The 13,480-nt window shown below is 47.8% G+C and overlaps 1 protein-coding gene across 1 annotated transcript; it reads left to right on the forward strand.

Annotated features, from left to right (window-relative positions):
• The first annotated feature begins 11,257 nt into the window (after positions 1-11,257).
• Positions 11,258-12,776, forward strand: LOC101759880. The gene is made up of 2 exons (XM_004966632.1): positions 11,258-11,703; positions 12,269-12,776. Exons 1-2 carry the CDS (start codon positions 11,258-11,260, stop codon positions 12,774-12,776), a joined length of 954 nt encoding a protein of 317 aa, XP_004966689.1.
• Positions 12,777-13,480: the final 704 nt, after the last annotated feature.

The following is a 13,480-nucleotide window of genomic DNA, read 5'->3' on the forward strand; positions in this document are numbered from 1 at the left end:
GGGAAGCTGCTAGTCCGAGGAATCGAACCGAGCCGCCGGAATACGACGGATTTAGCCGCGCGAGCTCAGCTTGAAGAAGCGATGGAGCTTTGTTCTAGAGGTAGAGGGTTTTTTTTTCTCAAGGTAGGCCCAATTACGATGATGTGGTAAATATTAGAGGTAGTTATTGACATTCTGCTGTGAGTGTGACATATTTTTGGGAAAGAACATTTTAGCATAACTCCCAATACATCGTTTTGGGAAGAATTTTTTGGGAAACTTTTGAAGTTGCTCTAAAGTTCTTAATTCTTTCTTTGGCCTTCAAAAGTTCAAACTCCCACTATGTGACATCATCCGAAACTATCATCTTGATATTCTTCAGGTATAACCCTTAGATGGGAAAGTACATAATCTTTTTACTGATTTCTGGTGTTATTTATTTATGCTATGTGTTGTATGTTGCGCTCCATCGTAAGGGGTGTTTGGGAGACAGGGGCTAAAAGCCCCTGTCACATCGGATGTTTGGATACTAATTAGGAGTATTAAATGTAGTCTAATTACAAAACTAATTGCACAACCTCTAGGTTAAATCGCGAAACGAATCTATTAAGTCTAATTAGTCCATGATTTGACAATGTGGTGCTAGAGTAACCATTCGCTAATGATGGATTAATTAGGCTTAATAGATTCGTCTCGTGATTTAGCCTAGGGGTTCTGCTATTAGTTTTGTAATTAGCTCATGTTTAATGCTCCTAATTAGCATCCGAACATCCAATGTGACAGGGCTAAAGTTTAGCCCTTGGTATCCAAACACCCCCTAGGGCTAGACACCAAGCGGTAATCCTAGTTGTTGTGATTAGATTGCTAGCGGAAAGCCATCAAGTGATCATAGTACGTTGCTTCTTTCCGATAGAATGGGTAGTTTAACTTGCTAGTAGTTTAAGGAACTAGTGGCTAGAGGTAATGAAAGCAACCCTATCAGGGCCTTGTTTAGTTGAGGGCCAAAATTGGCTTTGTACTGTATTTGGGCCACCTTTTTGCACTTTGGAACTAAACGGGCTGGCAAACTTTGGTCTAAATTCGACCTTTTGGATGTCCCGAATTCGGCCCCCGCCGACCCCATCTTATCCATTCCAACGCCACAGCACCGGCCGCACTCCAAATCCTAGCACCGCCCGCAGTCGCTCTCCATCTCCCCCTGCGCCGCTCTCCCTCCCCTGCGCCGCTCACCCTCTCTCCCGCCGCTCTCCTTCTCCCCCACCCCTCTCCACCACCGCTCTCTCTCCCTCTGTGCCGCTCGCCCTCTCCCCCGCCGCTCTCTCTCCCCCTGCACTGCTCACCCTCTCCCCACGGCGCTCTCTCTCCCCCCTGCGCCGCTCGCCCTCTCTCCCGCCACTCTCCCTCTCCCCCGCCCCTATCCGTCTCCCCCGCCCCTCTCCCCCGCCTCTCTCTCTCTCCCCTATCGCTCTCTGTCCCCCTGGGCCGCTCTCCCTCTCCCCCGCCGCTCCTCTTGCCGCCTCCACTCGAATCGAGCTTTCCACCACCAGATCTAGGACCTAGTCGGTCCAATCCACCGTGGACGGTACCGGATCCACCATGGTTGACCCCGTCGGCGGCGATGGACGACTTCAACGGCGAAGGGAACGGCGCGGAGTTCAATGTCGGTGGATCCGGCAACCCCGCGGGCTTCAACGCCGGCGGATTCGGCAACCCCGTGAGCTTCAACGCCGGCGGATCCGGCAATGCTTCGGGGTTCGACTTTGGTAACGTCCCCGACTACGACGATGGCCACCGCACAAGGAACTTGTTCTCCCTAGCGCCGCCGGGCTCAGGATACGGTGCGTACAACCCCAACACCTCTGTGCCGCATCATAACTCGTCGTCCACCTTGCCCACCCCAAGCCAGCTGGGTATGTTCGGCTTCAACCTCAATGCAAACTCCGGTTGGCCGCACATCAACGACTACAAAGGGATCCTTCGCTCCGCTGACCAAGCGGGAGGAGGCGGCAGCAGCCGGGGCGGCCCTCCCGTCCGAGAGCCTTCCGGCAGCGGTGGTCAGGCCGCGGCTCCCTTGCCTCGTTAGCGGCGACCTACATCCAGGGTGCGCGGTTCCCGTCGTCGCGGCGCGGCTCAAGCACTGGACGCCGACAACAATCCGGTACATTTCGCTGCACATATTTACATCCAAGATCTGGCCTTGTGTATGCTTACATTATTCCCTGGTGTGCATGATTTGTTTCGGTTGGTCATGCTTACTGTCAATACTCGTTCATGCATTGCTTGTTCAATTAAATTGTGCACAGAATGAGCCAACCAGGGCCAAGTGGACCAAAGAGGATACTCAGGTTTTTTGTGAGTTTTACTACCAACAAATTGATTTGGATAACTGCAAGAATGGCAACATGAGCAAGTGGGGCTGGAAAGATGTGCAGGATAAGTTTCTAGCTGCAACTGGCAAGTTCCGTAACAGTGAGAAGTTTGGTTATAAGTACAGGCAGTTGAAATTGCTTTGGCAGTTCATTGAAGATCTTCGGACGAAGTGCACAGGCTTGGGGCACAGACCAGATGGCTCTGTGGTTGCTAGTGATAAGTGGTGGGTGGACCATTCCAAGGTTCATGATCTTTGAACACCTCCTTCTATACTCGTTTTCTTTCTCTACTACCTTCTGACTTTATGTGTGGTGTTATTTGCAATGCAGGGGAAGCAAGACTAGTATGATCTGAAGGATGGGATGCCAGAATACATTGACGAACTGGACCGCATGTTCTGTGGAGTTGCAGTGACTGAAGATACCTCCTTTGTTTGTAGGGTCAGCCGCCAGATAAACTTTATCAGTAGCGGCGAAGAAGAAGATGCAGATGCTGACTATGGCACCCCTCAGAGCTGTGCGACCCTAGTCAGCAGTAGGAGCATGTAACGCCCGCAGAAATCACTAATTAAACTCACCCGTTAAAAACCGTCTTTTAAAATCTTTGACCGCCGAGCTCCCGGAAATCGGAAATCTCCCCGGCAATTTCGCCGTCCCAGTACCATACCGACCCCCACCTATCCCTTTTATCTGTGCCGTAAATCTCGCCGCGCACCATCATCTGACCGCCGTGCGCGTGCTCCGACCGCGTGCCGAAATCACCGCCGGTCCCTCTCTTTCTCTTTCTCCTTTTTCCCCTTTTCTTTTCCTTTCTTCCTTCTCCTTCTTTCTCCTTCCTTCCTTCTTCTCTTTCCTCTCTCCTTCTTCTTCCTGGTTACTGGCGCCACTCCCTCTGGCCGGTTCCACTCCCTTGACCGGGCCCCCCTCCCCGGCCTTAACTCCTCCGGCCGCCGGCCGTACCGGCGCCCGGGCCCTGCCGCGCCCGCGCCCGGCGCGTGGCCGCCAGCTCCGGCCGCCCGGCCCCAGCAGGCGCCGCGCGACGCCAGCGCCGGAGTGGCCGCTCGCCCCGGCCACCCGCTGGAGCACACCAACGTCCGGCCCCTACCAATTCCCGGCGCCGCCCGCCACCCGTTGAAGCACGCCACCGCCGGCCCCTACTGATTCCCCGGCGCCGCCCGCCACCGCCGCACGCCATCGCCAGCCCCACTCCACGCCGGCCACCTCCCCCCTCGCCGGCCTATAAAAGGCCCGGCACCCGGCCAACTTCCCCACCCACCAGCACCACCACCGCACCCACTACAAGCCGCCGCCGCCGCCGTGCGCCACCGCCGCTGCCGTGAGCCGCCGCCGCCGCCGTGCGCCACCGCCGCTGCCGTGAGCCGCCGCCGCCGCCTTCCTTCGCCCGAAGACCGGCGCCCGGTCCACTCCTCCCCAAGGTGAGGGGCAAAACGGGGCGCCCTCCTCTTCCTCCACCACCCGCCGCCCCCGGCTCGCCGCCGGCGACGCCCGGCCGGCCGGCCGCCGGCCACTTCTCTTCCTCCCTCTCTCTCTCCAAGTTCCTGGAGAAGAAGAAGAAAATTACCTTTGATTTTAGATCCGACCCCCAAGTTTCCCCAAATTACACATAGGCCCCTCCACCTCCGAAAGAAATTACAAATAGGTCCCTGGTTTATTATAAATCAGCCCTAAACCCCCGTTTAAGCCCCTAATTCGTGTTTAACCCGTCATTTCATGCGCCAAACTTCCTCCAATTAACCCCAAATTTTACCACGTCATCCTCCAGCATACTTTCGCCGATCTATATCCAAATTTCCCAAAAATAATCCTTCCACCTATTTTCCGTTCGCGTTTCCTGTTCGGAGCTCACGGTTAAAAATCGTTTCCTCTTTTATTTATTCGTGTGCCTGTTTGTGTGTGCCGTAGATCGCGGATTGCCCGAGGAGGAGCCCGAGGAGGAGTTTGACCGCGAGCCCGAGCCCGAGGACCAGTACCGCGAGCCGGAACTCCCGGAAGGCTTTGAAGACGGCAAGTCCAATCTCACCCTTTGATGCATACTGAATACCTAGTTTTTCAAACACAACCTATTGGCCTGTTTTACAAAATGCATATTATTTTATTGCAAGACATGGTTGGATAGCCACCCCTTGATTGTTATGAACATCCCTTGTTGTCCTATGCTTATCTCTAAATATGACTCGCTCTGTTTAGATGATAACCACTGCTAGAACGCTTAGGAATTCGTTACTCAACTGCAAACATTATTACAATGGTGTATTCGGAAAATAAATGTGTGTGTGTGTCCAAGTAAGAGAAATGGCTTTTGGGTTCGGGAAGAGAGGATGTGTAGACGGGATGGATGGGTGTTCCTGGTATGGGATACCCTGTTGTTGTGCTCGTACCTTGGTGGTTGAGCAATGTCGGGAGATATCCATCTTGTCATGATTAAGGACCGAGTTGATGTGTCATCTTGCCTAATTCCACTATCGTGCAACCACTCGACCGTTGTATGGGCAACGGCTTAGCATAAAACCCACTAGCTGGACTGTTAGTCCTCAGGGGTGCTGGTGAGCAACGGGAACCCATGGAAAAGGAGTAAGATCTTGGTGACTTAGGTCCCGGTTGCGGTCTCATGGACGAGCCGTGAACCCCTTGGGTGTTTCCGCGAGAACTGGCCAGTCATAGCTAAGGTGGGTAATGGCTTGGTTAGGATCCGTACCATCACCAAGGTGATCGTGCTACGGTACCCTACTTGTGGGAAAAGTGTACACCCTCTGCAGAGTTAAAACCTATCCGGGTAGCCGTGTCCACGGTATTGGACGAGTTACGGCTTGGTCACATAACTAGTGTTTGGGCAAGAATGTCATGTGTGTGTGTGTGTGTGGAATTTCATAAGAGTCCGTCAGTTGTGTCGTGCGCTATGACGGACGGGGAGTCCGATAGCGATAAAAGCTTGGATCCTTTGTGTAGGATCAACCCCACTCAATGTCCTGGGCACTAGAGGAAAGCTTTACAAAAACCCTTTCAAAACAACCCCCTGCATGTGTTAAAATTTAGCTTTTCTGCAAATAAGCTCTAGCCTATCCTTGTTATACTCGTGCATAAACTTGCTTGTATCCCCTCCGTGGATGGGGTTGGACTTGTGGAGTACGTTAGTACTCACCCTTGCTTCATTGCTACAGAGGAAGACCCCAATTTCGTCGCCGAGGACCTCGAGTAGAGGTTGTGTCCGCACCCGACGCTGCCTGTGGTGTTGACCTGCCCAAGATGCTGCTGCTGCCGTGTAGTCCCGAGTGCTGTCTTTTGGCAGTCGCTTGGTTAGCTGCCGTTATTTATTTACTGTTTATCGCTGCGTGGCTTTCACGCCCACTCCCTCGGGAGTTGTACGGTAACTGAATTATCTGTCGAATAAATGTGTTATCAGCCTCCTGGGACTGATATTTGTATCGCATTTAGTCTCTACTTATGTGGGGACGCTTCAGAGCAAGAGGAGCTCCAGCAGCATCCGCAGCACAGCAACAAGCCCCAGCAAGAAGAACAAGGGCGCAGCTGTTCGGAACATGAACAACAACATGACAAGGTTCAACTCCAGTTATGATCATAGGACATCAGTGATCGAAAGGGCGTTGGAGGATAAGATCAAGGAGGTTGAAGATCTGAAGGAGAAGAAGCACCAACGACGGGATGCTAGGAAACAAGAACAGAAACTAGTTACAGATTCAGCGACAGAGCTTGGAGTGCACCTGATGGAAGGACAACTCTGGAATGGTGTGGTCAAGATCTGCATCAATGATGACCTACGCAATATCTTCCTGTGCACACCTGTTAAAGCAAGGCTGTCCATGATCAAGCAATATGCCGCTACGGTCTAAAACCAGACCCGATGTCTTTTGTGTGTGCTTGTCATGACATGTAGTTGAATTAAGTTGTGTTGGTTATTATTTATGTTGTGATGATGAACATGTGATGAACTATGGCAGTAAGTGCTAAATTACAAGCATGGTTGTTGAATTTAGTTACGTTACTTATTATTTGTTAAACTGATTGCCTCTGTGTGAGAACAATGGATGTTTCAATGGAGGTAGCAGGCTTTAGTACTGTGGCTACCAAATGAATTGTACTAACCGTTTCTGTGTTTTTTTGCAATGGGCAGGATGTTGAACCTCATTTTGGTGCACAAGTTGAAGCTCCAGTGGAAGAGGAGGACGTGCTGGACGAGTGGTGGGAACTATTCTGGAAATTGGTGGTAGAAGACGATGATGAAGCACCATTTATCTATGGTACGTATGGCGATGCTATTCATCTGGACAAGTATTGCAATAGAGAACCGTATAGGAATCCAGCATTGACTGAGGAGCAATGGGTACTTAACAAGCTTACCAATGAATCATCCTGCTACACCATGTTTAGGATGACCCCACACATGTTTCATAGGCTGCATGATTTGTTGACATCTGAGTATGGACTCACAGCATCAAACAAATCTAGCATGATTGAGGCTCTTGTAATGTTCCTTTGGATATGTGGGGCACCACAATCAGTTAAGCAAGCAGAGTACAGATTTGAGAGATCACTAGCCACTGTGCATAGCCTATTTTACAAAGTCCTCAATTGTATGGTAGACCTATCTGCCGATATCATTAAACCTCGGAACCCAGACTTTAGAACAATGCATCCCAGGCTGCAAAACAATCGGTTCTACCCTGAATTCAAGGGTTGCATAGGAGCAATAGATGGCACTCACATTCCTGTGGTTGTGCCAAGTGAAAAGTTTATGCAGCACATCTGTAGGAAGGGCAAGACAACCCAGAATATCATGGCCGCTTGTGACTTGGATATGGTCTTTACTTTTGTCCTTGCTGGGTGGCCTGGTTCGGTGCATGACATGAGAGTGTTTGACGATGCAATCACAACTTACAGAGACCACTTCCCAAAGCCACCTAGAGGTACACACAACAAAACTAGGTCATTACTGTTTTCTGATTGAAGCATTGTAAACTTATAGGTACTTACTGCTGGTGTAGAGAAATACTACTTGGTAGACTCGGGGTATGCAAACCGCACAGGCTTCCTGGCTCCTTACCGGCAGACCAAGTATCACATCCAAGACTTTCAAAATGCGCCCGAACCACAAGGTATGAAGGAGATATTCAACTTTGCACATTCATCTCTTAGAAATGTGATCGAAAGGGCGTTTGGAGTGTTGAAAATGAAGTGGCGCATATTGTTGGACATCCCGGCCTATCCACCAGAAACACAGACACGTATTATATGTGCATGCATGTCGTTGCACAACTTCATTAGGATTAATGGTGAATTTGATAGTCACTTTGGTATAGTGGACAACAACATAAACTATGTGCCTGTTGAAGGCACTCAGGATCAGCCGGAAATAGTGCCTGCGCCAGAGAGTGCGGACATGGCAAGCATGAATGCATTCCGAGACATGCTTGCTAAACATTTGTTTGCTAGGTCTTGAATAATTTGTGATTGAGGACATGTAATTGTTTATGTACTTTGTGAGGATTTGTAACAATTTTTGGTGTTGTGAATCTGTAATAATTTGCGGTGCACTTGAGAATATTTTCCTTGATGTTTTGTTTTTAAAAATGCAATAAATTGTGTAGACATTAGAGTTGTTCATGCATTTTTGCATGACAACATGCATGGGCCATGTAACCATGCATAATTGGTGGTATTAATGATGCTAAACAGTGAATTGCAAAGTTTGTAGAGCCCAAATTTTGGACATGCAGAATTTGGCACAGTTGCAAATTTCGGCTGAACAGTAAATGCAAAGTTGGGAGGTCCAAAGTTGGGCAACTAAACAGGGCCTAAAAACGCTAGAAGGTGGAAGTTGGTGTAGTCGCCATCCAAGGAGTAGTACGTGATCTGGAGCAGTGATAAGGGTGCCTTTGATTTAACTTCCAAACTTGCTTTTGCTTAAAAAATGAAAAGCACTCTTCCAACATTGTCAAAATTACCCACTTCATTCTTTCCCGTCATCTTCCCCTCGAACATCAGAGCACCACAACATCCGCACGCTCTCCGGCGGCGCACTAGGGTCAGACGCAGCAGCCCTCTCCGCCCTCCTCTCTCCTCCTCCCGCGCAGGGATGGAGGCGCGAGCTCCCAATAGGGGCGGCCGCGCGAGCTCCCCGCGGGCAACCGCACCTGATCCCTCGGCGGGCGGTCGCGCCTGCTCCCTCGGCGGCCGTGCGAGCTCCCCCGTGGGCGGTCTTGATTTGGTTTGTCCGTCCATGGATTTGTAAATTTGAGTACTCAAATGGATTCGCAAGACATCAACGGAGCTTTGATTGCAAGTGATTGAGTTGAGATTCAACATGGATGACGAATTTCACCCAAGAGTGATTGTTTGTTTTCACGAAGGGGAAGACGGGAAAGAACAGAGGAAGAAGATGGGTGAGTGGAGATGGTGCCGACCGGGGGCAGGATGCTGCAGCGCCGGTTGGGACTAGGATGCAGCGGCGCGGGAGAAAGGCGCCGGTTGGGACCAGGATGCAGCGGCGTGGGAGGAAGCCAGCCACGGTGCCGGCTGGGGCTAGGATCTGGCACCGCGAGTGGAAACCGGAGGGGCTCACGAATCCTCGTGCGGTTGGGGGGCAGCGCGTCCGAGGCTCCGAGCTCCGAGCTGCTGCAGCGTCCGGGCAGCGGCAGGCCGCAGCGCATGGCAAGGAGGTAGAGCAGGATGGCTCAGCGCAGCAAGTGCCAGAGCAGGCGGTTACGTGGCCTAGCTGGGGCTGGAAGGACTCTCGAGTGGACAGCAAATGAGTCAAGGCAGAGAAGAATGGAGTCAAAGCCGTGAAAGGATAACGGAGAAAAAAGAAGGGATACAAATATAATAGAAAAGAAAGAGAAATTGTTGATTTAATCAATATATTTTTTATTTTATGCGAAATCATATTATAAATGGTAGGAAAACATAAAATTCATTTGTTTATAAAGGCCTCCTCCATTTCTTTATAAAGGACTCCAGGCGTATTACAAACGTTTCTTACCAAACCTACAGTTTCATGGTTGTTTCAACCAAACGGCTTTCAACTTTTTCACAGCTCACAGCGACTTTTTCATAGCCTACAGCAATGTTTTTCATAGCCTACAACAGTTTTTTTCACAGCTCACAACCCAACCAAACATACCTTAAGTACGTGGATGTGAAACTTAGGACTGCCACGAGGAGGGAACTGATTTAGAGATGCATACATGTGTAGCATATAAAAAAGTGACATATCCTTGCCAGAGGGTTGTATTAGAATAGGCAGGCCCTAGCTAACAATCCCTTGGCTTCATATTGCGTGGCGCCACATGGTGCAAACCTCATGTCCAGCCTTTGGAGTGAACGATCTTTTGTGTGCATGCTTGGCACTCTTATCCTTAGCCTTCTTGTGACATAGCCAAGGAGGCGCATCATCTTCTTTCATAGTAACCTTTTTGTTTTCACCTCTGTTGATTTAATTCAAACCACAAAATACTATGAGGGAAGGGCTAAAAAACACTGTGCACTTACGACGGCACATTAATGGTAGCATAAGTACAAGAATGGTGGCATATATAACTGGTGCTAACAATAACCGAGACTCTTGTCGGCAAGGAACTTAACGGGTGCTCCAAAGGTGAAATAGGGGTAGTCTTGGTGACCATCGATACCATTGGATAGTTTTTTTAACTGAGTTGATGATTTTCTTTACTTATTGCATTTATGTTTGCATAGTTACTTCTTGTGCTTAAGTGTTTACTTTTGTAGAGTAGTCCTCTAGCACTTGAAACTAGGTTGCAAGCCTCTTAGATATAGTCACACTAGGTAAGTTCAGAGGACAACTATATAGAAATATTGTAGGCTTATCTTGTGAAAGTTTTAGTTTGGTGGAAATTTTAGCTTCGGAGCCCAATAGTCCTAACTTCCCAATTCATCCTCTCCCTCTCACAAGTCACAATGATTCCTTGTACCACGTCGCAAGTGATGGGTGCCATAAAAAAGGAGGTCACATTTTTTCTTCTTCTTTCCATGTATGAGAAAAATGTATATCAGGTACATGTACATCACCTTTGCATTTCTAACATTTGTATATATATCTCGTACATCACTTTGCATTTCTCATGAACATGTCATGTTTGGACATGCATGTATGTAGCTAGTCCATTAGAGTGTAAATATCTCTACTATAAATTCTTCCATATTTGAAAGAAAGGAGCACTTCAAACTTATTACCACCTTTAAGCTTAATTACTAAACAAACAAGCATTATAATCTACTTGGTAATGTATTTTTTGTGACCTATTACCCCTATGAGGTAAGAGGTCCCATCTTTTAATCCTAGCCTATGCATGGTGCACATAATGTGTATTTGATTCGGGAGTACCTTAAAAGATCCAAAGTATGTACATCATGCAAAAAGTATATATATTTAATGCCATGCAAATCACGAGAAAAATATATAAACAGTTCATGATCATTAATATGGAAGTACGGACTAAGACAATCAATTATGTTAGAGAGTGGAATCAAGAGAGATATCTAGAGTTGCATACAGTGAAGCACTAGAGTTATGAAACTTCCTGAAGATGAAGTCAACTAATAGTAGCCAAAAAAAACCGAGCACCGGTATCATGCCATCCTGTGTGCTTGTGTGACCATGCGACTAGTGTACATTAAAAATATATTTTTAAAAATCATGATTCAGTATGACTTGATATCTTTGACCTACTATTAAGCAATCACTATTTGACTCGATATCAAAGTCGGTTTTCCAATTAATTGAAACATGGGTCAAAAGATTCGCCCATGATCTATAAATACCACCTTTGTGCTTGTCATTCTTTGCATCCCGAGAGCCCTCTTCATAGTTCATAGTAACCAGTAGCAATTGTTGTAGGATACAACACTCACCCCCCATGGACTCTACCAAGTCCAACGGAGAGTGGAGTGCCTCTGAGATCAACATGGTGAAATCACTCATCGCTAGGTACAATGCCAACAACAGTTACGCTGATGACATGAACAAAAAGCATGACAACATTGTTAATGAGATCCAGGCAATGTTTCCGATGAAGGAGAAGCATCAAGCAATCAGCTTGTATGTTGATTTGGTGGTACAGATGATGCAAAGTGGCACCGGTGATGGCTCCGTCCAGCACTCTGTGGCAGCGAGCGGGGACCTTGTGAGCAACAACTTTGAAATTCAGGTGGAAGATCCACCCATGGACAACATGGACATGTTGCTTGGCTATCCAACAATGGATATAGGGGCCTTAAGGGTGGCAAGGGAGGTGCCACGTAGGCAGCCCACTCCTCGGATGGCAAGGCTGCACACCAGGTTTTGGACCAAGGCGGAGCACAGGTTATTAATTTTCTAGATATCTTTATATTCTTTACATACACAATCTGTGATCATTTTATTTATTTTGCATTTTTTTGGAAATGGTTGGCATGCATTTATTTTGAATTATTACATATATCGCTAGGGAACAGGGTTAGCGTTTGGGATTTTTTTAGAATTGATGCTATTGGGCTTATAAAGAGGTTTGCAGAGAAGGTGAGCAATAGTGGGGGCGCTACAAGGCATGGTACAGTAGACTACATGCACTTGAGAATATGCATGAGCGGATACGATGGCAGTAGGGCAGCTTGAAGATGATAGGTTACCAAGGGAGAGGTAGAGGGAGCAGACCTAGCGGCAATTGAAGTGCCAAAAATGGCGGAGAAGTGTTAGTGGAAGCAAGAAGTGACTGCTCAAAGAGTGAAAAGGAAAAAAAGAAATAGCCATACAAACAATAGCATAGCTTAGTGGAGTATTGATTATCATGAAGCACATATATCTAGTGTTGTTTTAACTGCTTTTGAGCATATCAAGGAGATCTAAATTCCTACCTCATTGGTTCATCCCAAACCCTATCTCATTTCAGGTTGTTCCTTCGCGGTCTACAAGTGTACGGCCGTGGCAACTGGAAGAGCATCTCTAAGTACTTCGTTACCACAAGGACACCGATGCAAGTCTCTAGCCATGCCCAGAAGTACTTCAAGAGGCTGAAGAATGCTGCCCGTAGGCAACGCTATAGCATCAACGACGTTGGCCTCTACGATGCTGAGCCCTCAGTGCAGAACAACACTTCCAGCTGGGAAGGGCTCACCTTCACCAAAGGCGCCTACGCCACACCTAGCCCCTATGGTGCTAGTGGTCAGCACGCCACCATGAACAATGTGGCCCAAGTCAGGTCGCCCATCCTTAACCATGCCAGCCATGCTGGAACCAGCAACCAGGCGGCCGCCGGGGCTGGTGACCAACAGATGGGGACTACTAGTTCTTATGTGGCTCCTATGACGGAGGGGGATGGGGGCTTGCAAGAGGCTTTGGCTGGTGATCATCTGGGCGATTTCCTTGATGACCTAATGATGAATATGGACATTTTCTAGGTGTCACATATGGTCCAGTAGCCTTATAAGATGCATGGCAATCTAGATTATTGTTGAAGACAATATATTTACAAGCACCACTCCTACTAGTAATTGGGAGTGAATTATAATTTCGTAGCTATAACCATAGCAACTTGTATTGATTTGGTACCGTTATATGTATTTGTTCGTGTTTTATTATTGTGGTGCTTGTGTTATTTGTTTAATATATCGACTATAGTTATATGGACATTACCGTGAGCTTATACTTAATATATATGTATTTTATTGTTAACTATAGCTAGGACATCCTCAACCTCAGACCTCACGACGCTTCTCTTGACTTCTACTCCGTCTGTTCCAAATTGTAGGTTGTTTTAGGTTTCCTGGATTCATAGATGTTGTTATACATCTAGATATACTGTATATCTCACTACTGGGGATTCCACATGTACCGGTTGGTAACCCCCCTTTAGTACCATTTAGTACCGGTTGTCCAACCGGTATTGGCAATTCCGGTACTAGAGAGGACCTCTAGTATCGGTTGAAATAACTGGTACCAAAGGGTATTAAAAAATTAAAAAAACAAAATCCTCCCACCCGCCGGCCCCTAAAAGGATCTAGGATGTCGACTAGAGGGGGGTGAATAGTCGAATCTGAAAATTTTACACGTAAAATAAGGATATCAAACACGTCCGGGAAAAAATTTCGGAAATTTCCGGAAA

This window comes from Setaria italica, chromosome IV, assembly GCF_000263155.2.
Source record: "Setaria italica strain Yugu1 chromosome IV, Setaria_italica_v2.0, whole genome shotgun sequence".
NCBI classification, from domain to species: Eukaryota; Viridiplantae; Streptophyta; class Magnoliopsida; order Poales; family Poaceae; genus Setaria; species Setaria italica.